This window comes from Notolabrus celidotus, chromosome 12 (assembly GCF_009762535.1).
Source record: "Notolabrus celidotus isolate fNotCel1 chromosome 12, fNotCel1.pri, whole genome shotgun sequence".
In the NCBI taxonomy this organism is placed as follows: domain Eukaryota; kingdom Metazoa; phylum Chordata; class Actinopteri; order Labriformes; family Labridae; genus Notolabrus; species Notolabrus celidotus.
In genome coordinates, this window is record NC_048283.1 from 25,262,935 (window position 1) to 25,283,980 (window position 21,046).

At 41.4% G+C, this 21,046-nt stretch overlaps 1 protein-coding gene across 1 annotated transcript in view; it reads left to right on the forward strand.

Moving 5' to 3' along the window:
- The window catches only part of stt3b (STT3 oligosaccharyltransferase complex catalytic subunit B), a 72,706-nt gene that overhangs the window by 19,621 nt on the left and 32,039 nt on the right, over positions 1 to 21,046 (forward strand). Inside the window, exon 2 of the mRNA XM_034696885.1 lies at positions 18,928 to 19,036. Within this exon, the coding sequence (XP_034552776.1) occupies positions 18,928 to 19,036 (109 nt within the window). The remainder of the gene's footprint in view (positions 1 to 18,927; positions 19,037 to 21,046) is intronic.

Sequence of the window (21,046 nt, forward strand, 5' to 3'; positions counted from 1 at the left end):
AGTGAAAGATCTCCACGTGCGCTTTTTTTCTCTGCCTGCGGACTGATTATGACCCAGTTGCGCTCCCGGCTGACACCTGAACACTTTCACATGCTTATTTCTTTCAATAAGAACGAGTAGACAGAAAACTGAACACTGTGAGTCTTAAATATGTTACTGTTCAGTTCCCTTGTTGAAGTTTGAATTTAAAACAGATAAATATCAGAAAATTAAAAAATCATTACAATAAAATCAATACATTTAAATGAGATAAATGCCAGAAAAATAAAATGCTGTCAAAATAAAATAAGATAGAATAAAATAAAATTAAAAAATGCTGAAAAGCCTGAAAAACACATTCATATGCAAAGCTTATCAACATTTAATAATTCACACAGACTGAAAATGTGGGTACAAATTGGTGCAAGACTCCAGCTGCTACAACCACTACTATCCATCTCACCACTATCATCTCTCTCTCTCTTCATCTCCTCTATCCCTCTCTCCAACACGGTCTCAGCAGATGTGTGTCTAACATGAGTCTGGTCCTGCTGGAGGTTTCTGCCTGTTAAAGGAAGTTTGTCCTTGCCACTGTAACTTGCTAAATGCTGCAAAGTGCTCTGCTCATGGTGGATTAAGATGAGATCAGACTGAGTCCTGTCTGTAAGATGGGACTGGATCTTATCCTGTCTTGATGTTGGGTCTTCATTAATAATAGAACATAGAGTATGGTCTAGATCTGCTATGTTTGGAAAGAGTCTTAGGATAACATTTGTTGTGATTTGACGCTATGTAAATAAAGATTGATTGATTTTTCATTCTTATTCTCATGTCAACACTCAAACCTACCAAAATAGGAGCTGTTTAGCTCAGGTTCTGCTGCTTGTTAATGATTTTGGCTTCTTTGTCGTGACAGTCATGAACTCGCTGAATACTTCCTTCAAATCGATGCCCATCCTGCTGAAATGGTACGTCTTTAAGGAGTCTCAGAAAAACAAAGAAGCAGCAATTTCTTGTGCTCCAGCTCTTTGTCATGTTTAACATCTTCACCTTGGTTTGAATGGATGCATAGAGGCCGGGACAAAGAGAGCAGCTTATACTGCAAGATTTTTATGGTCTCAGCAGAAGTTATAAAGAAAGTAGATTTTTCTCAAAGGAATCATCGGTGACATCAGTAATACAGCAAACAGAAGGCCAGCCAGCCAGCCAGCCGCCCCCTCCCTCCATCGTCTGGAGCCTATAGGGCGAGCGCTGCGTCTACCTCTATACTCCTCGGAGCTTGATTTCATGGTCTGCATTAGACAGCCCAAAGCACATATAAACACAAACACACACTCACAGACGGCCCTTCAGTGTTGTCTCTGTCTCTAAGAAAACTTGGTGTTACTGCAGAGGAGCTGATGGTCAAATAGGGAAGAAGTGGACTCATCACTCAGCATAGAAGCCTTTTGTCACATTTATCAAGAAGGTGTAACAAATTCAGTGGATTGCAAAGGGACCCGTATGATTTTGAGAACTATATTAGATTTAATAGGCCAATATCTTTCAGGCCTTTTTATAGGAAAATGTTTTCAGTCAAGAGTTACAAGGAGATGACTTTAAAGAGATTTGTCTCTTTACCTGGCTGGAGTCTTACACTGGAGAACTCCAAGACCCAGTGCAGGGTGCAAACAGCACTCCTATGACTGCATTAAACAGGATTGAGACATTCAATTCAAAGGGAATCAAACTGAAAGGTATTTGAAGCACTTTATCAAAAACTCAGTATCCCCAAAATGTGAAGAAGTTGCAAACACAACTTTTAAAAACGAGACCTCTCCCTCGTTTCCCATGACGGCCTGAAAGTGCTTTACTACTCTTCAGACAGGGACGGCTAATGCAAACAAACGACAGGGTACAAACCAAAACTCAAAGACAAAGTCCAACACAGAGCTCTCACAGTTTGATTGATTGATTCACAGCTGGACAAACCTCAAAGAGAAACTAGGTTTCACATTAGCGGGGGTTTTGATTTATAAACAAACATGAACAATTTGATGTGTTCAGGGAAGTGAAGGATCAAGGTGCTAGCTAGTTAGCTTAGCAAAACCGATAGCTCCAGCTAACATATTCAAACCTTTAAGGCTAAACTTCAATCAATCAGACTTTATTTATAAAGCGCTTTTCATACAATGACATTGTAACACAAAGTGCTGCACATAAAAACAACTTAAATAGAATAAAAAAATTAAAGAAGACCCCCCCATCCTAATGATTAGCCAGCTTTCTGTTAGCTTGTTAGCTAACACTATAGAGGAACAATTTCAAAACCAAAGCATGATAAAAGATCCCTTCTTCCTTGCATGGACTCTGCTGCCTGACTGAAGTCTAATGCACAAAATAGAGTCCATATCTTTGTATGCAGTACTGAAACGTTGCTGAAACTGAAGTTGTGCCATATGGACATAGATTGTTTTAAAGAAGGTATCATTTCATTAATCTGCAGGCTAATGTGGAAAATATACCTGCGTCAGTGTGATATGCTCAGGATGCTTCCGTGCACCTATAGAGTGTGAGCACTTCTCACAAAGATAGTTTCTGCAGTTGCCCTTAAAGTCTTTAATTACAATATTCTTAAGAAACTCGATCTTCTTGAATCGATGTGAGATTTAAGCTAATGTCCATTCATTCCTCCTGGAGACTCGTAGCAGTATCCATGCTGGGTACTAAGCACTTAATAACTGGCTCTGACATTCACGGTGAGTAATGGGACCAAGCTGCCAGCTAAATGGAGGTCAATTTTTGCCTCGGCTGGTCAGTTTGTCTCAACAGTCGGCAAGAAATCAGCCTTTTTATTCAGACTCTGTTTCGACTCTGAAGATAATAGAAGTCTCTAAGAACTGCCAGACACTCTGGGCAGCGAGGAGGGAATCAGCTTTGTGCCCAGCAGCCACAGGACTGTGACGGAGAACTTCAGAGACAGTCAGTGTGAGCTCTCTGTGGAAGGATAATGTATAGTTAGCTAAATAAAAAGGTTGAGACAAGAAGTAGTAAGAACATAATGCTCCAATAAATGCTTCTTAAACCAAACCACATGTGCATGTCAACGTCTCTGCTTCACTGCAGCTCGTCTGTGTCCTGCTGACTTTACATCACAGTTATTGTTTTAAACTTGCATTAGGATCGACTTCAGGCTGCCAGACTCACACTTGGCTGGATACTAGAGTTATAAACTAACCTTCTGTAGTATTATTCAGTCATCATATATGACACAATCATTTTCACAGTACAGACACTTTCAGCAAAACTGACATTCTCTATCGAATGAAGCTACCAGCTTCTAAAGTGTTAAGGAAAAAAACTAACATATGATTGGAATGACAACAAAAATAAGTATAATAATAACAATAAGTATAATAATAATAATAATAATAAAAAACAATAATATTCATAAAATGTTAACTAATGATAGAATAAAATGTATAATAGTAATACAAATTATGATAATAAAATGTAATAAGTATGTATAATAATAAAAATTATAATAATCAAAATAACTAATAATCAAAATAAAATAATAATAATGATAATGAAAATAATAAAAAGTATAACAAGTATAGTAATAATACTACTGCTAATAATGATATTAATAAAAACAATAAAAAAATAATAATAAAAAGTAAAAAGTATAAATATAATACTAGTAGTATAGTATAAGTATTATCAGTTAATACTAATTATAAAAATAATACTAAAGTATTATGATAACAAGTACAATAATAACAACAACAATAATATAATAATAATAACAATAATAATAACAATAATGCTAATATTAATAACAGTAATAATATGGTAATAGTAATAATAATAAGCATAATAATAATAATAACAATAAAAAGTAGGAACTCTTGACCTGAAGTGCTTGCATACGTAAATATACATATTTAGAACCTCATGAATCTTGTTTTTTTTCCCCGGCCCCTTCTTGAAGGCACAGACTGTGAGAACTGTTGCTTTAGGGTTGCTGTAAGCTGCTTTGAAAGCCTGCAGGCAGCGGAAGAAGCAGCTCCAGCCCCTTACTGGTCGGAGTAAGCCAAGGATTAGTCGGCAAGTCTTACCGGACACAATATCCTGCAGTGTTAATATACTCAGTAAATGTTAAAGGAGCCTATGGTATCTTTTAGTCCTGAGGGGAAGCTGCAGACCTGCACTGTCTCGGTGTGGTCAGAAGGCTTTTATTATATTTTGGGGGGGCTGTGTGACGAGCACATCCCTCCTCAGCGCGTGTGCGTGTGCGTGTGTGTGTGTGTGTGTGTGTGTGTGTGTCTGAGAGAGACAGTGTGTGTAAGTGATAGTTTGTAGAGCTGGGCTGTCTCATCTCCTCAGATCTGCTCCAAAGGCACTCAGATGTGTTGAGCAGCTGGTTGGAGGAGCAAAGCAACTCCTCATTAAATAATCATCATGACTGCAATGGGCTGAGACAGTGTTGTTGTTGGGCTGTTAGTGCTTCACATTGACCAACCTGCACTGCTGGAAAAGGGCTCAAACTGAACCCTGTGAACTCCGCCTTCATGCAGGCAGAGCAAGTATGTAAACTGTGACTTTGTAGTCTGATTGAGGATTTAATTCTGGTACACCCCCAAAAAAGAAAACATACACTGCACATCTTTGTCCTGGTGTAGCACTCTGTACTCGCCAAAACCAGACATCCCAGGAAATTCCCCGAGAAGTGAAGAATCAGTACATCACAGAACTTTCAGCTGCTCCTCCTTGCATCATCACACTCACTGCTGTGTGGTCCTGAGGCAGAGTGCTGCTTCAGGACCTTTTTAACTTGCTCCAAAACTCCAAAAAGACACATTCCCTTAATGCATATTTGATGTTGTCTGCTGTCCATGGAATGGGCTTTTTCTCTGCGTTGTGTAAGGTCTCTAAGCTAACCAGTCAGCAAGGTAAGCACTTCTTGGAGGCTAATGTGTTCCCTCCCCCCTCCCTGTTAATATATTTTATGGGCCAAAAATATGCTCAGTTATCTCAGACGTTATTGGAAAAGAAACTTGAGGGGTGATTGCATTTAGTTCTTTTCATCTCTGGGAGTTTTGGGCCTCCGGTGTTGCACCGTAAAGGTTGACGCTTTGAATCATCAGTCAATAAAATCCAGATGGACTCACAGTTTTCACTTTAATTCCTGTGCCTCTCTTTTTAGCTGAGTGTGCACAAAGTGATGCAGAATCAACAGCATGACAGGCTTTAAGCTTTCCAGACAAAGTGTCAAAATGAGTGTTTGTTAGCAAATTACAGATGTTTGTCCTCCATAACTGACCCTGAGATTAAAGCCAGACATTAGCGTCTGTGTGACGAGCTGGGGGTTCAAATCTTTCTTCCATTAAATAACGTATTTTTAAAAAGATGTTTAGAGGTCGCTTAGAAACGTTTTCATGTCCTGCAGAAAGTCAAAGCTTACGTAAAAGATTTGATCTTTGTCAATGTGCTTAACTTTAAAAAGAATAAACACTCCACTTCATATCAAATATCCAAATCTGTCTCAACTTTAACTCGGTTTATTTCCAATCTTTTTAACTGTAAATCATTGATCTTTTAAAAAAAGACAAGTTCTCCTCGGGTCAGTCCGTGCAGAGCAACAACATCCCCGTTAAGCAGCTGAAAGTGAGCGGATTCACATCCTGCAGAGAGAAGTGAAACACCGCAGGATGTTACAGTTCCACCGGGCGGTTTATCAGACCTCATCTTCACCGTGTGATTAAAGTTCTCTCCTCTGCTGGGAAGAGTTCAGGATACGTTACAAAACACAGAGATAGGAGCACCTGCTCAGGACGGGAAGATAGCTCTGCTCAGTCTCACACTTCATGAGCCTCATGAGCAGAGACCAAGTCCTCTTTGCACCAGATTCTCTAACAATCCCTGGCCCTTTGGTGCTATCACCCCTCTCTCTTCCCTTTATACAGTCTCTCTCCAGTGTCCTCTCTCAAAGACAAATACTGCTCCAAATAAGTCATTAGCTGGTGAAATCCTTTGACTGTTAAAGCTGGGGTTGGTAGTCAGATTTAGATATGTTTATTGTTATACTGGTTAAAATGATTTCTCTCTTAAAAAAGAGTGAAAAAAAGCCTCTTTCTACAGCCGGAGTAAACCTGGGAAAACACCAACCAATCCCTGCCATCAGGAGCCAAATTATGAAACCAATCAAATACCGTCCTGACGTTCTGCCCGCCTCCTGCGCGTACATTTCCCCGGCTTGCACTCCCCGTCCTCTGCCTCTGCTTCCCCTACCTCTACTGACTGCCCCTCTCGCTCCACCTCGGGTCTGTCCCCTCTGCTGTGCTCAGGACTGAGTCTAAAAAGCTCTCACCACAGGGGCTCTGACAAGCAAAATAATTAATGACATTTAGTAAGTCCTACAGAAAATTTAGATGTATTATAGCTTTGATCCTGATATTGTGTCACCGGTACAACTGGATAATGCTAGCATGACAGTTGTGAGTACTAACAGCAGCCATGTTTGTTTGTGTTTTTAACTTTCACTATGATAATGTTTTGGAGTTTTCCTACCGCTGAGTGAGACATGAGTTGACGTAGTGCAAAACACAAACGATGTGCTGGGGACCGGTTTTAAATCAGTCATCATCATATGGTCGCGAATCAGGGGCGCTCGTGCATGTGAGCGGGGGCGTCGTTTTGGAGGAGCTCCGATGGGGGGGGGGAGGGGTTAGACGGAGTCCTGAGGAAATGCTATACATTCAAATTCATGCTAGTTTTCCGTGGCTACCAACCCATGCTTAAGCTTTAGTTGTCTCTGCTCTACTGCACTTCCTGCACTTCTCAAATACCTGCTGAATCGGCAATATGGCACTTGTTGTTTGGTGCCAATGCTAGCTGCGACTACTGCTGCTTTGTTTTTGTTTCTACGTTTTCAATGCAATGACGACTTTTCAGGTAACTAACTTTTTTGAGGACCTTTTCCTCTAAGAATACTTTCAGGGCATGTTTTGCAAATTGCAATCATGTTATCCTTCTCTGAAGTGTTCTTCCTTTCTGGAAGTAATGGTGAATCACACATCGCAGCCTTCTGTATCAGAATATTAAGACCTCTTAATAAGTAAAATGATGTCAACTTGATGTGTTTCAGGCATCCTTACATAAAGATAATCTTACATCAGTGCTTCGCTAAAAGAAATGGATGGAGCAGGAGATGCACTTCTGTTTCCCGCCTCGTCTTATTAAAGGTGATTTCGAGAATGACAAGGGTCACCACCTCCTGTAGTAATGGTCTCCATTGCTTGCAAACTGAGCAGAAGGTTCTGTGGTCGATTTATTTTGTGAATTATTTGACGGGATTGATCTAGTTTTGGGAACACTTTGGATGAGGTGTGTAAGTTTAAGCTTGCACCTACACTCGCCCGGCGGTGTTGTTTTTTAATCAGCCAGGTGTACTAATGTGCAGTCATCCTCATTGTACCTCTCTGCCTTTCTGATTACTGTAATACAGGATTTGTGGGGATTTGATGACTCAAGCTTTTGTGCTTGGTCCCCCCCCCACCTCTGAGCTCTAAACCGGCTTAGTGTTCACTCTCCAGCTCTCACTTCCACACTCCTCCTCTACCTGTATGAGATCTGGGAAAACAAAGGAGACACGCCTTTTCCTTAAATTGTTCGTTCATCTGGCTCGTCCTCTGACCTGCATCCTCGTCCTCGTGCGTCTTTTAGTCCATTCAACGTTTTGTAACTCTGTCTTTAATTAAACCAGAGGAGATGTTCAGCTCCGGGTCGTTTCAGGTCACTTCCTGTTCTCTCTGTAACAGTTCACAGTTGCAAACACTTGTGTTGTAGTTGATATTTTCAATAAACAGAATACAGATTCTTCACTTTTATTGCTCTCTGCATTTTGTACATTTTTCCCTTTACTCCGCCGTCTCGGCTCAAACTCTCTTTATTCCACAGAAACATCAGGAGTGGACAGAGACACACTTCAGAGCAAAGATGGCGCTTATATTAAAGCACTCTGTGAAAGCTTTTTCAGTGAGATTCTTCACCCTGAACTCATTCATGTGTTCAGCTGAAGAATTTTTCAGAGCAATTTACAACCTTTTGTGAATCAATGAGTCATTCACATATTAAACTTTGTTCGAGAAGAGCCCAGTTAGAAAAGAGTTCCTGTTAACTCTGTTTTTCTCAACATTACTGAAAACAAATCTGCACAAAGGGAAGATTAATGATTCACCAGAAGGGTCAGAAACTGTCACGTGACTGACTTTCTTCTTTCTGTCCTTCCTTCCTTCCCTTCCTTGCTTCCTTCTTTTCTTCCTGTTTTCCTTCTTTCATTCCTTCTTTTCTTTCCTTCCTGTCCTTCTCTCATTCCTTCTTTCCTTTCTTCCTTTCCTTCCTCCCTCCCTCCCTTCCCTACATTCCTTCCTTCCTGATTCATAAAATGTCTTGCATATTTCTTGACTTCCTTCACTGCTGTACGACACCTCCCTCTCTTCTTCATCTTCGGCCAGTCGCCTTCTCTTCATGTTACCCTCATTCATGTCACTAGCGCCACCTGGAGGAGTCATGAAGTAATGTCTCTGTGACATTCTGTGCAGTAAGCGAGCCAGTGCCAGCGACACCTTTGTGTAACTTCATGAAAACTGTTTGTCTGCAGAGTAAAGAAAAGCATGCAGTCAGGAATGCAGACCTCTGAATGTTTGACTGTTATCAGGTTGGAAAGAAGCCAGCAGTGCTTCAGATGACAGAGGTGTGCTAGACTCTAACACCAGACACGCAACACATTTTATATTCCTATAAGTCTCACATACAAGGTCTCCGCTCCTTCACTCACAGCATCATGCTCTTTCTCCTCGGTTCCTCCTCTCTCTGGAGATCACACCATAGGTAAGCCCCAGAACAATACAACCGCTCAGAAGAGCCTCTATCTACAATCTTCATGGACTGTGAAATTAGGTTTCAGGTAAAATGGGGCCGCTGGAGTTTAGAGATGATTAGAGTGATTTAGGAGATTGTTGTTTGCAGGTACGGACAGACAAAGAAACGGCACAGCAGAGTGTCGTTCCTTTCATGTTGGCTGCCCTCATCTCATCAGGCATTCACAGAGCCTTGACCAATCCCACAAAATGGCAGTGCAGACACCATCACAGGCCGGATAGATGAACAGAAACTCCCATTACAGTCGCTTCTATTAGCTTTACCTATGGACTCTCCTCTGAAGTGATGCCAGCAGTATCTGATGTGATCGTTCGACTCGTCTCCAGCTGTACTCTTCGAAGTCTTGAAAACTATCGTTAGCTAATAATCCTGGGAAATGCATGAACAAGACATGCAGTGAAGAAGCAGTTCAATGGGCTTGTCTCTCTGATGGCTGCACGGTTTGTCAGAGGAGGTCACTGATGAGTGATTAACATTTGGAGCAAGAAATGTGGGGCCATGTGTTCTTCTATGAAGTGTCTGGTTAGATAAAAAACATGTCAGAGTTTATTGTTTATTCATTTGTCCTTCAGACTTCCAGCTTACAGTAGCCGGATTTTAAAAGCTACTGTAAGAGAAAAAGAGAAGTTTGAATAAAGGTTAGGGATGGACTAGGGACGTACATTTTAAGTATTTTCCGTGATCGATTTTTGGAAATGTTAACGATCAATTATCGATTAATTGATAAAAAAAACCCATTATTATTCTTATGTCAAAAACAATGCCAAATACGTTGTTTTCTCCCTAAATTGTATTTTCTACAGCAACAAAATGCATATAACTGACGGGATTAAATACGGGCACACGTTTGACACGCAGAATATCAACGATCAGGCTCATTAAAATATTCTCCGCAGACATAATCTTATAAAGTGAAGGCTGAGACTACTAACAGAAAAGTACTTAAGACTCACAGTGTCCAGTTTTCTGTCTACTCATTCTTATTGAGAAAAATAAACATGTGTATTCGGTCAGGTGTCAGCCAGGAGCGCAACCGGGTCATAATCAGTCCCGCTGCAGAAACGCCCAGACGGCTCCGATGTTGCTGGTCTGTAAACGTAGCATACCAGAATTTCCCACCTGTCTGTTGCCTTTGTATCCAAAGTTGGAAAATATCCTGTTTAAAGCTGTCAACGTTCGTGTCCGTGTCGTTGTTGGCAGCAGTTTTGTATTGATCCTCTTTTAAAAAGCGCACGTGGAGACCTGACGCACAGCCGCCAGCTGAGCGTCTCCGCTGTGCGCAACACCTTTAACAGCTGATTCACATCGAAACATGCTTTAAACTTAAAACACCTCCCTGATAGATGAGTGTAATATGAGACCACATGATGTTTGTTCCACGTGACGGAAAATTGATAACAAAAATGTGTGTTTCGAGTAATTTCTTAACAATCAATTAATCAATAATCGATTAATTGTGGTCATCCCTAGGATGGACATTTCAAGCCAAAACACTATATGATAGTCACTGAAATTTATTCAGCCATTATTTGTAATTGAGCCCCCCCCCTTGCTTTATTTGCTCATATTTGAACGCCAGAATTTTCTATGTTTACTCGCTTGAATATTCGAATAATCGTCGAATAGATGCCAATGATTATCGAATAGTATGTTGGCTTGAAATGCCCATCCCTAGAAAGAAGTAGTGTGTTGCATGAATGGTGATTTACGGTCAAGTCACTTGCGGGATTGCTTTGATTTAATCTGGTGTGAGCACAACTTGTTAGTCTGACGTGGAGTATCACACGTAACAGAAAATCTTTCCCTCGTGTCCTTCACCTCAAATTACCTTCTTCTTGTTCTCGCACAAAGCAACATATAACAGAAAACACTTGAGCAGTCCTGGTCTGCATGACAATAAAGCATCTCTATGAATCTCCTCTTTGTTGTTGGAGCTCTGAGCACAGTTAGAGAAGGTAACAATTACCATAACACAGGAAACATCTGTCTGAGATGCAGCTTTGTGTTTGTTCCTCATTATCTGGAATAATAGTTACTCTCTGAACATTACTCACCACGATGAAATTAGAGGAATGAAGGATGGGATAAGGAACAGAGACTCTACAGAATCAGAGGGAGATGAGGTAGCGCTGTAGTTTTTGTAACCTTTCTACATCACATTTGCACCTGGTGTTAAAATGCAGGATGCACCAACATTATTTGTGCAACTACAACAGATTTGACCAAGTTTTACCTCAGGAGTCTTTGTAACTTTCAGATTAACCCTCATATTTGTGTGTTTTAGCACACATCTCCGCATGAACCTCTTCATTTGCAACAAAAAGGAGTAAAACTTCAGCTCATCCATTTTCTTTAACTTCCTGCTTTCGGATGCAGCATGATGAGGAAAAACCAAATATCCTTCTCCCGAGCAACGTTTTCCAGATCCTCCTGGGGGATTCTGAGGCGCTCCCAGGCCAGATGGTACAGTACATGTAATCCCTCCAGGGAGCTCTAAGTCTACCCTAGAGTCCTCCACCAGTTGGATGTGCCCTCCAAAACTCCAGAGGGAGGCACCCAGGAGGCATCCTAATCATGCGCCAAAACCACCTCAACTTGTAGCTTCTACTCTCCTCTGAGCTCCCGTCGGATGCCTGAACCTTATCTCTCAGGCTGAGCCCAGAGGAAGCTCATTTCAGATGCTTGTATCCAGGATCTCATTCTTTCAGAGCTCATGGCCGTAGGTAAGAGTCGGGACAGAGAGTGACTGGTGAATCAAAAGCTTTGCCTTCAGGCTCGGCTGATCCGGTACAGTGCATGCATTACTGCCGGTGCTGCACGGACCCGCCTGTCAATCTCTCGATCCATTCTATCTTCACTTTGGTCAAAGACTCACTCCCTATCTGAGAGGAGCAGTCCACCATTTTTGACTGACTTATATTCTTTATAAATTTCATACATGAACGATGACTGCCGGAAAAAGATGCAGGATTAAGATCTCCACAAATGATTCAAATTTCTAGCGGTTGTAGAGTCTAATCTAGTCTTATAAAGTTTATATCCTTGTTTTTTTCAGAGAGTAGAAAGGTGCAGAACGAGATCCCACATTTTGAGCCTTGTGGTGAGGCAGACGACATTGCTTGTTACAGTGAGCAGAGCTGAGTTTGTGCACTCTGAATGTCTCTCCGTCTAAACTTTCCCTGTCACAACACTTTTATTCTTCTTTGACATTTTGGTGCACAAGTCTTTGCATGCACATCCACTCTGTGTGTCTCCCCCAGCCTCTGTGTTTACACCGTTTAACTGTGTGTGTGCACGCGATATAAGGCGCTGTTAGTGTCTTTGATGCTGCCTCCTGTCATCTCTCTCAGAGCTGTGTGTTTTTCATCCCTCCTGTGCGGCGGCGTTCCCACACACGCCTTCTAAAAGCAGCGGGAACTCGGTCCCCCTGCAGAGGCTGCTGCTGCCCTGCCCGTCCTCTGAAGCTGAGATAGCAGCACAGGTCATTAAGAGGTGATACCGCCCTGGCTGCTCTTTGGCTGTCCGCCATGTTTAAAGATGCAGAAGAGTGCACACGGGGGAAAGAAAGGGCTTGTAATCATAAATGATAGAGCAGGCGGGTAACCGGTGACTCTGCTGTCACCCTGTCCTCAACAGAAAACCACAAACATGAAATAACGTTGAGGTTAATCTGAACACAAAATGTAACATGTTAATCAAACTCAACCTAATTTGGTCGAGGCCAGTGAGGGAAAAAGGCGTGCCTTTAGCCTCCTATCTAACAGCTACAGGGTCTCCGCTTGTCAATCAAGTGAGCCATGCCCTTATTTGGGCAAAACTCGTAATCGTCGTCTTTGAATGGGTGTGTACGTGGTTTCTGGTGTTTCTGCACTTCCGCATTGGCTCCATATTTTAAGACTGGAAGTTGCCGCTTGGTGTTAGCTAGATTGTTTGCATGTCACTGCTTCTTTGTACTCCTCTTAGGGGCCAGAGACGGCGTTACAGTGAGTCCATGTTTGCCGTTGCGCTGTGTGTCTGAGTTATTTACAGACTTTAATTTGTAAAACGTAACATTTATGTACCTTTTGACAACTGTCAGTAAATGATTGGTGCTTTGTTTCGTTCACTGAAACATAATGCATGTAAAACTTTGCTGATAAAAGAAGCTGAGTTTCAGCTGAATTCTCTCTCATGCACACGGCGAATCATGCCTGCAGTGTATTTAAAATAAAACAGCACATCGCTCTCTTTCAGGGTAGTGTAACAAATGGCAATCTAAATATATTCCACTCTGCCCACTAAATCTATTAGTTAAGGGTGAATAATGCATCAGGCTTCGGCTATACGTCTTACATAATTGTTGTATCAGTTTATATTCCAGGCCTGACAGGAGGAGAACAACGTTTGCAGTCCCTGGTGAGCATTACAGAGCTCTGAACCTCCCTAAACGTTGTTCCCAACACCAGGAGGAAGCTTTAATTGGGCTGTTTTGGGCTGATCCAAGAGGCAGGGCAGTGTGGAGTTTTAAGGACCTTAATGAAAAGATGTATGTAGTGTTACCTGTTCTGTCACGCGCATTATGCTGCTTCACACACACACACGCCTCGATTTGAAACGCTGGGATAAATAAGTTGTGCTGCTACTTTTATTTGTCACAGGATTTAGAAAACTTTGAAGCAGAGAAAGGTTTTGCTGAGGTCAGACCTTGAATATCTGCACAACTTTACATGCCTGAAGGGCCTGTTTGGGAACAAACTCCTTGTGCTGAGCACCTTTTTGACATTTTGTTTGAGTCTGAAGAGAGCTCTAGTGTTACTGTGAGCGATGGGAGCTTAGAGGAGCTTTGGTTTTTATCCATCTGGAATGAAGATCAGTCTTTTCTTTTTGCACACATCGTCCCAACTCACAGATTTTTTGATATATTTCAATCCTATGTGTTTTAGATTAATACAGCTTCTGTTATTGTTACATTCAGGAGTATCAAAAAGCACTGAAAAAAAAGATGGGATTTTTTTTTCAATCTGAAGTAGCAGCGAGCAAGAGAGCAACAGTGGTCAATTGAATTAAAGAAGAACAGAAGAGAGAGTGAGTGTTTTGCAGCCGTTAGACTCTATTGAACTTACTTTAAGGAATCCACAACTCTGCAAACGTGACAGATTTTGTTTGTGTGCATGGTTCTGCGCTTTGTTTGACTCTGTCTGGTCCGTATCTCTGATCTGTCACAGCTCCGGATCTGTTTCTATTCTATTCAATGAGTTAACTTCCACTGGATCTGCTCCGTTGCGTTCCAGCTGCGTATCTGATCCGGACTTCTATTTTTGCAGGGTGTCGGAGCACGACGCATTAATCTCAACAGAGCAGATGAAGCGGGACAGGAAGTCAGGCACCAAAACAAAATGAAAACATCGGGTTAATTTTCAGAATAAAACACTCTGTGTTATCACCAGATCGTTTTTCAATTAACTACAACAACAAACTGTCACGATGAGCAGAGCCAGGCCCGGAGTCAACAGGTCAGAGGTTTTCAGAGGACCATAAAGGCAACATGGATAAAGAGAGGAGGAGGAGAATCCTTGATTCAGTAATTACCGTGGGAAAACCTCTGTCGGATACGGATCTGGTGGAAGTCCGATGTAACACTTGAAGCTTTCACAAATCCCTGACAGAACGCAAAGTCCTCTAATTCATAGTTTGACAAATGCTAGTATTGTTCGATTTTACCGGTCATGCCTCAAGTCTGAAACTCTGGCATCATGATCATCACTGAGATGTGCTGCCTGGTCTCCCTCTACTTCACAAAAAGCCTCTCCTGTTACCTTCCTACTGAAACTAGGGAACTCTTTAACCCGAACATCACCTGCCCTCTGAGCTCTGAGACCGGAACAAAAACCATCTCCTCTCTCAAAAGTTTCTGTTACTGTATTGAAGTCACAAACCTTGATTAGGGTGCCATGAAGCAGGAAATTAAAGCTCCAGCTAAGATTCTAATTTGTAGAAAAACCCTTTGAACATATAAAACCTTGATTCTGCAAATCAGTTTTGCAGGATTCAGCTATTCTGCAAAAGCCAATTTCCATTTAGAGAAGAACTGTGAGCTCTGCCGACTTGCCGGCTTTACTTACTGCTTTAAAGGTGCAGTGTGTGTAATTTAGAGATATCTAGATTGAAACACTCCCTTCTTCCCTTACCTTGAAGGCCCAGTAATCATGGTTGATAGTTTTGTGTCTATAATACACAAGAAGAAAGCCTGTCACTTGAACTGGATAAGTGCTCCCTGATTTTAACATCTCTAGTACCAATTATGAATCCAAGCAAGCACTAATTTAATGAATGCACACTCTGGATGAAAATGTGTGCCAGAGAAAGCTGATTTTCTGTCTTTGTCTAGCCGGGTTCGCCTAACACAACCTCTGTTTTAATGAGCCCAGATCTGATAGAGGAGACAAGGTTATTGCTTCTCCTGAAACCCAGACTGGAATCATTGCAGAGCCTCTCATCCAGAGAGTCAAGCATGGATCTTGCAGGCGGTCTGGGACTCTGAATGTAAGAGGAAAAGAAGAATCCAGGCAGGAATCTGAGCACCATAGACTTAATGGATTGCCTTTTTGTTAGTTGTGTGTGTTGCTGTGTCTGCATGCACTTTTCCCCGTCTCCCTTCTTTTCCCATCAAATGACTGAGCTTCAAGAGCGAGCCCGGACAACCGAGCACACACTCTCAATCTAGCCCTCACTCCTAAGGGGGCTGAGCCAGCTTTATACTGCAATCCCTCCATCAAGTTCCTGTTTTTCGTGGAGGGACAGTTTCTATCCAGCACTTTAATTCTTGAGCGGGACCTCAGGGGACGAGCAGGCCGACTGTTGTATATCGGCACTCTCTGTCCAAAGGCCGGGAGCTATATGTAGAATTTTTACAATAAAAGCACTAAATCTAGCAGCCCTGTCTTATCTCAGACAATGCAGCAGTTGAATTGTTTCTCTATTTAGGTCTCTGTAAACAACCTAAGAACGATAGCAGAGAGGAGAGATGAATGGGAATGTGAAGGTAGAGTGTCGAGAAGAAAGGGCAAACTGAGCCACTGGAGAGACTCCCTCTGGTGATTTCTATTCTTAATTTGTGTTACGTGCCTGAAAGAAAATGTCAATGAAACCGTGAGTGTGCTGCGCTGGTATTTGAGTCTGAAGTAAAAGATTGAAGTCTGTGTTTTGTTTGTCATAAATCTGCGACATCATATCCACTGTTCTTTAGAAGATCACCGACTTCTTTACCTGTTTAGATAACTTACACTGAAATCAACTCTTGTCTGTTGAAGATCTGATGGTTTCAAATGATTCATAATCTGCTTTAAAGCCTTCTCCCAATGCTCCATCAGTTTGAGATTAGAGAAACTAACCTTGGCACCATAACTGGAACTGATGCTCAGATGTTTTTGAGAAGTTATCGTCCAAGTCAGCCTGGTGGTGGCGCTGTAAACGACTACTACAAAGTTCTATACATTCTACACATTTTTTAATGTCAGCACCTCAACATCGCCTGACTGAAGCTAAATAGGGATCCCCAATGCATGGCCAACTTATGTACTCAGGTGCCATCCCATCATGAGCCAAACAGGAACACGTTATTCGCTCACATAAAGTCACAGGAAAGTCATTTCAGTGCGGCGCTCTATTTGGTATTTTCCACCATCTGATTTGGACAAATGTTCAGAACGTTGTTTTACGAGATGGCATTTTGTACCAGAAGGCAACCATGGTGGATTTTTTTAAAACTAGTTTGAAAGCCCTAAAATATTCCTCCTGGCTTTGATAGCATCAACAATTTGGTGTCACAGTTTTAGAAACCCTTCATCCACATTTCATTTATTTAAAGGTACAGTGTGCAGACATGGGTATTTCTACTGACGTGTAGATTCTCTCCCAAAAGTGATGCTGGCCTTTGAGGACAAGAAGCTGCTGTAATGCTTGCTAAGTATGATCCTCCATTTGTCTAGTTTTACCATTGAAAATTTTTAGAAGTTCAAAGTCTTTGATACACAACACTGCAACACTTTTCTTCTTGTGCGCCTGCATTTTGCACGGCCACTTGTCCACTTTTTATCCAGTTTGTGCTACTGTAGAAAACTGCCGACCTCCAGTAGAAGAGGACCTGCTCCTTATAAAGTCTCATTCTTCAAAAACCAAATCATTTTTAAGATTAGATGTATATTTAAACATATTTCAATCAATTTCTGCTGAGTCTGTTCTTCTAAATGACACTTTATACAACGTACTGTACCTTTTAAGAGAAATGGTAACATGCACAGGTTGAGGCATCGCAGGATTTTTCTTATATTCAATTCCAACAAGTGTCCACATATTGAACTGCTCATGTGCGATTGGTCATTTTCCTTTATTATCAGACTTAAACTAGCTAAAGCCAGAAACCCTCCTCTCACTGCCCGGCAGCTTAAATGGGTAATATTGTATTTACCCCCGCTGTGAATCAGCATGCTCTTCCTCTCTCTGCTCAGTTTCAGCCCTGAAGTCTGCTTATCTTAAACACGCAGTGTGCTCGGCTCTACTCTAACTTTCTCTCTTTTTGCTCTACATTTGGTGGGATATTTCGGCTTCTTTTTTCTCTTTACGTTCTCATTTTCAATAATGATTAAAGACCTTGTGCATTCACACAAATATAACACCCCTCTTGGTGTCACATCCACAGTACTCTGAGCCTGCAGACGCTTGCTCTCTGTGGCGTCAGTGCTCCTCTGCGTCTCTCCTCTTTTCATGTCTGTTTAACTTCAGTCTCAGTCTGCTGGTGGAAGTTTTTCTTCAGGTCCTCTTGTTGATGTTATTTCATCAGTGTACCTCTTTAGATGGCATTGCCTCTTTGAAACCACTCCATGCCGTGACTTTGTTGTGACATAATCATAATTTGTGACTGTAGACTCTGAACTTTCCTTTGTTGTCGTCTCTTTTTAGTTCTGCAACTTTTTAAACTCTGTTTAGAGCTCAAAGTTGAAGCTCGTTACATGTCAGCCTTTCTCCAACCCCCTACTATTCACAGAGGTTTGTTTGTGTTCACACTGACAGACGGTTAAAGATGAACAATAATAAGTAAACATGAAGTTTAAGGTTACTCATGCATTGGGCAGTTCAGACACGGTCGCACACGTCGAGCTGCACCAGAGTTTCATACGTATAATTGGATTTTTCTGTTTTGTTCAAAGCTTCAGATGATGATTCCTTATTTTTTCCCTTATAAGTCGACAGGAGTGTCATATTTACTCATAGGATGCATGTTAATCAGGGTTCTTCCAGTGTTTACAGGTTAAACAGCATTATTTTGAATTATCTCATCTATTTGACCGATGTCTGGTGATTTGATTGTAGAGCTGCCCCTTGAAAGCTGACCAGTCTCCCTGCAGCATGTTGGCCTCATACTATACCCATAGGGGTTACTTTTAATCTCTCAGGGGACTTACAGGACAGCCATGCTGGTCTTCCAAGGTGTCAGAGTGTTATTGATTATGTGCATGTCTTTAAATGTCGTGAGCAAACAGATTAACACTGAGGGAGTGGTCTTATTCTGTAAAACCACAACTCAATTTATATAGTACCGTTCATAGATTCAAGTGCTTCACAAAGAACTGATGGAGAGAAAATAACGGAAAGTAAAATTAAATATTTAAAATAAAAATGTAATAAAATGGTCACCATGAAATCAATTCAATAAAATCAGATTAAAACAAGAAAAATAAAATACAAATAAAAAAACATAAGATTGATTAAAATAAAAATATAAAATAACATATAATAACGTAAGATAAGATATAATAATGCACACGATGACTGTTTGAAAGGAAAGTGATCAGATTGAAATCCAAAGTGTTGCTTTGAGACCAAATTGAGTTAAAAAGAAAAACTTATCAGTGAAGAAACCTGTCGATATGTTTGGTTAAAGTTATTTTTAAATTGAACTCTGACGCCGCTCTGTTTAGTTGATGTTTGTGCGATGTCTAACAGCCTCTCTCTCTCTCTCTCCCTCTGTTCCTCTTTTTGGTGCAGGTTCAACTACAGGTCGACTCACCACCTCACCACCAATGGCTTCTACGAGTTCCTTAACTGGTTCGATGAAAGAGCCTGGTACCCTTTGGGTAGGATAGTCGGGGGAACGGTGAGTGCTTTTAGTGCAACATCTGTGCGTGTGTGCGTGTGTGCGTGCGTGTGTGTGCGTGTGTGTGTGTGTGTGTGTTCCACTTGGGAAGCCGGGGAGGGACTGTACTCTTTCACAGTCTCATCCTTTCTTTGTCCTTATTTCTCAAGAGTTGCATTACTGTGATAAATCATCATCTTAAACTCACTCTCAACTTTGTCTCACACACAGACACACTCACAGATGCCCGCATGCACACACACACACACACACACACACACACACACACACACACACACGCACACGCACACACACACGCACACGCACACACAGAGGCACGCACACACACGCACACGCACACACAGAGGCACACACTCACACTTTGTAAGCATGGCTGGGTGGTTAAAAGGCTCCTGGGGGAGACGGGGAGCACTCACACGATGCAGAGAGTAGATCTGTCTTCATAGCGGCTGAAGGACAGACGGACGGACCGGGGTCACTTTTAACACGTCATTACGCTGCAGCTCATCTCTGAACGCTTATCTCCCTCTGTGAGATCCTTCCATTAGGGATGGGCATGTGAACTCCAGTCCTAATGCTTCAAGACATCTTGACATATAGACATATAGACGTCTGAAGACCAGGACTGTTCTGACTCTGGATTACATTAGAGGGAGATTGATCATTTTATAAAAGAGTTACAGCTTCCCTTTTTCACTGTTGCTGTTACTGTAGCTGTGTTCCTCTCTCTGCATATCGTCATGTGATCTATGCTCCCCTTGTTATTGCACAAACAGAAAAAATGCTACTATAACCTCCTATTGGATGATCAGTTTGAAATCTTGGAGCCAATGCAGCTACAGCTAATACTTGAGTACACCTGCCACATTGGAGGTTGAGCAGTTGAAGCGATCTGGAGGATTTTGCAGACTTCCTGATTAATGGTTCACTATTAAAATTTCCCTCTTGTTATGTTGGAACTTGGACGGACTGCTTTTCGTTACTCTGCAGGAATTATTTAGGAACTTATTTCTCTGATTCCTAGAACAACTTGCATTACCCTAAAGTCTGGAATACAGGTTTCATATATTTATTAAGGCTCTCCCACAAGGTATAAGGTTTCAACAAAGTAAACAATGTGCAGTTTCTGTGCAGCTGTGAAGCTCTTTCTAGTACAATCTGTTTTTTTCAGTAGTTGAGCTAAATAGCTTTAGTGCCGGTAGTTGTTACGGACGGACTCACTACCTGCAACCAAGTCATATAGACTAACGCTGTCCGCCTCCTATAATCACTTGTTTATTTGAATTGAAGAATCTTATTCTAATATAAATGTGTCTTTAATGGTAATATTATCGCTATGGTGTTAATATAGTTGTAAAGAATCTTGCTCAACCATAAACTTCATATTCATATTTTCTACGTTTAGATTTCATTGTTATAACTGAATTTATATTCCTTGTTACTTTAGTATATTTTATTAATATCAACTATTGTTTTTATTTTTGTGTCAATTTATTTTTTTGTTTTTTTTTAATTAATTTTTGATATTTAAACATTATTTGGATGGACATAAATAAACTTAAACATAAAGTTTTTCTATCAAACTGCTCCTCCACAAGCAGTAAACCACCGCCCTCTTAAAATGCACCATTATGACCTAATGAAGGGTAAAAGCTGTTTAGGAGGTGCTGTCAGACTGGTCAGCTTCACTTTTGTTTCCACCATGCTTTATGCAGCCAAGCAGTCACTCTTTACCATCTTCTGGGTAACATATGGTGACAGAATGAAAAAGCTCTCTGCATTTTATACCAGTATGTAATGGTTGCACTGTTGCACAAGATGAAGCCAACTTCTTAAGCCTGGTTTATACTTCTGCTTTGACTTTACGCCAAGGTCGCAGACGCAGTCATCAACACAACATACTTCTGCGTCGTTGTGTCCGCGTCGCTCTGCAATACTCTGCCTAAACGCCGCTTGATGTCTGTGACGGTTCTCAGTCATCCCGGTCATGGTAAATCAAAGCTTGATCCG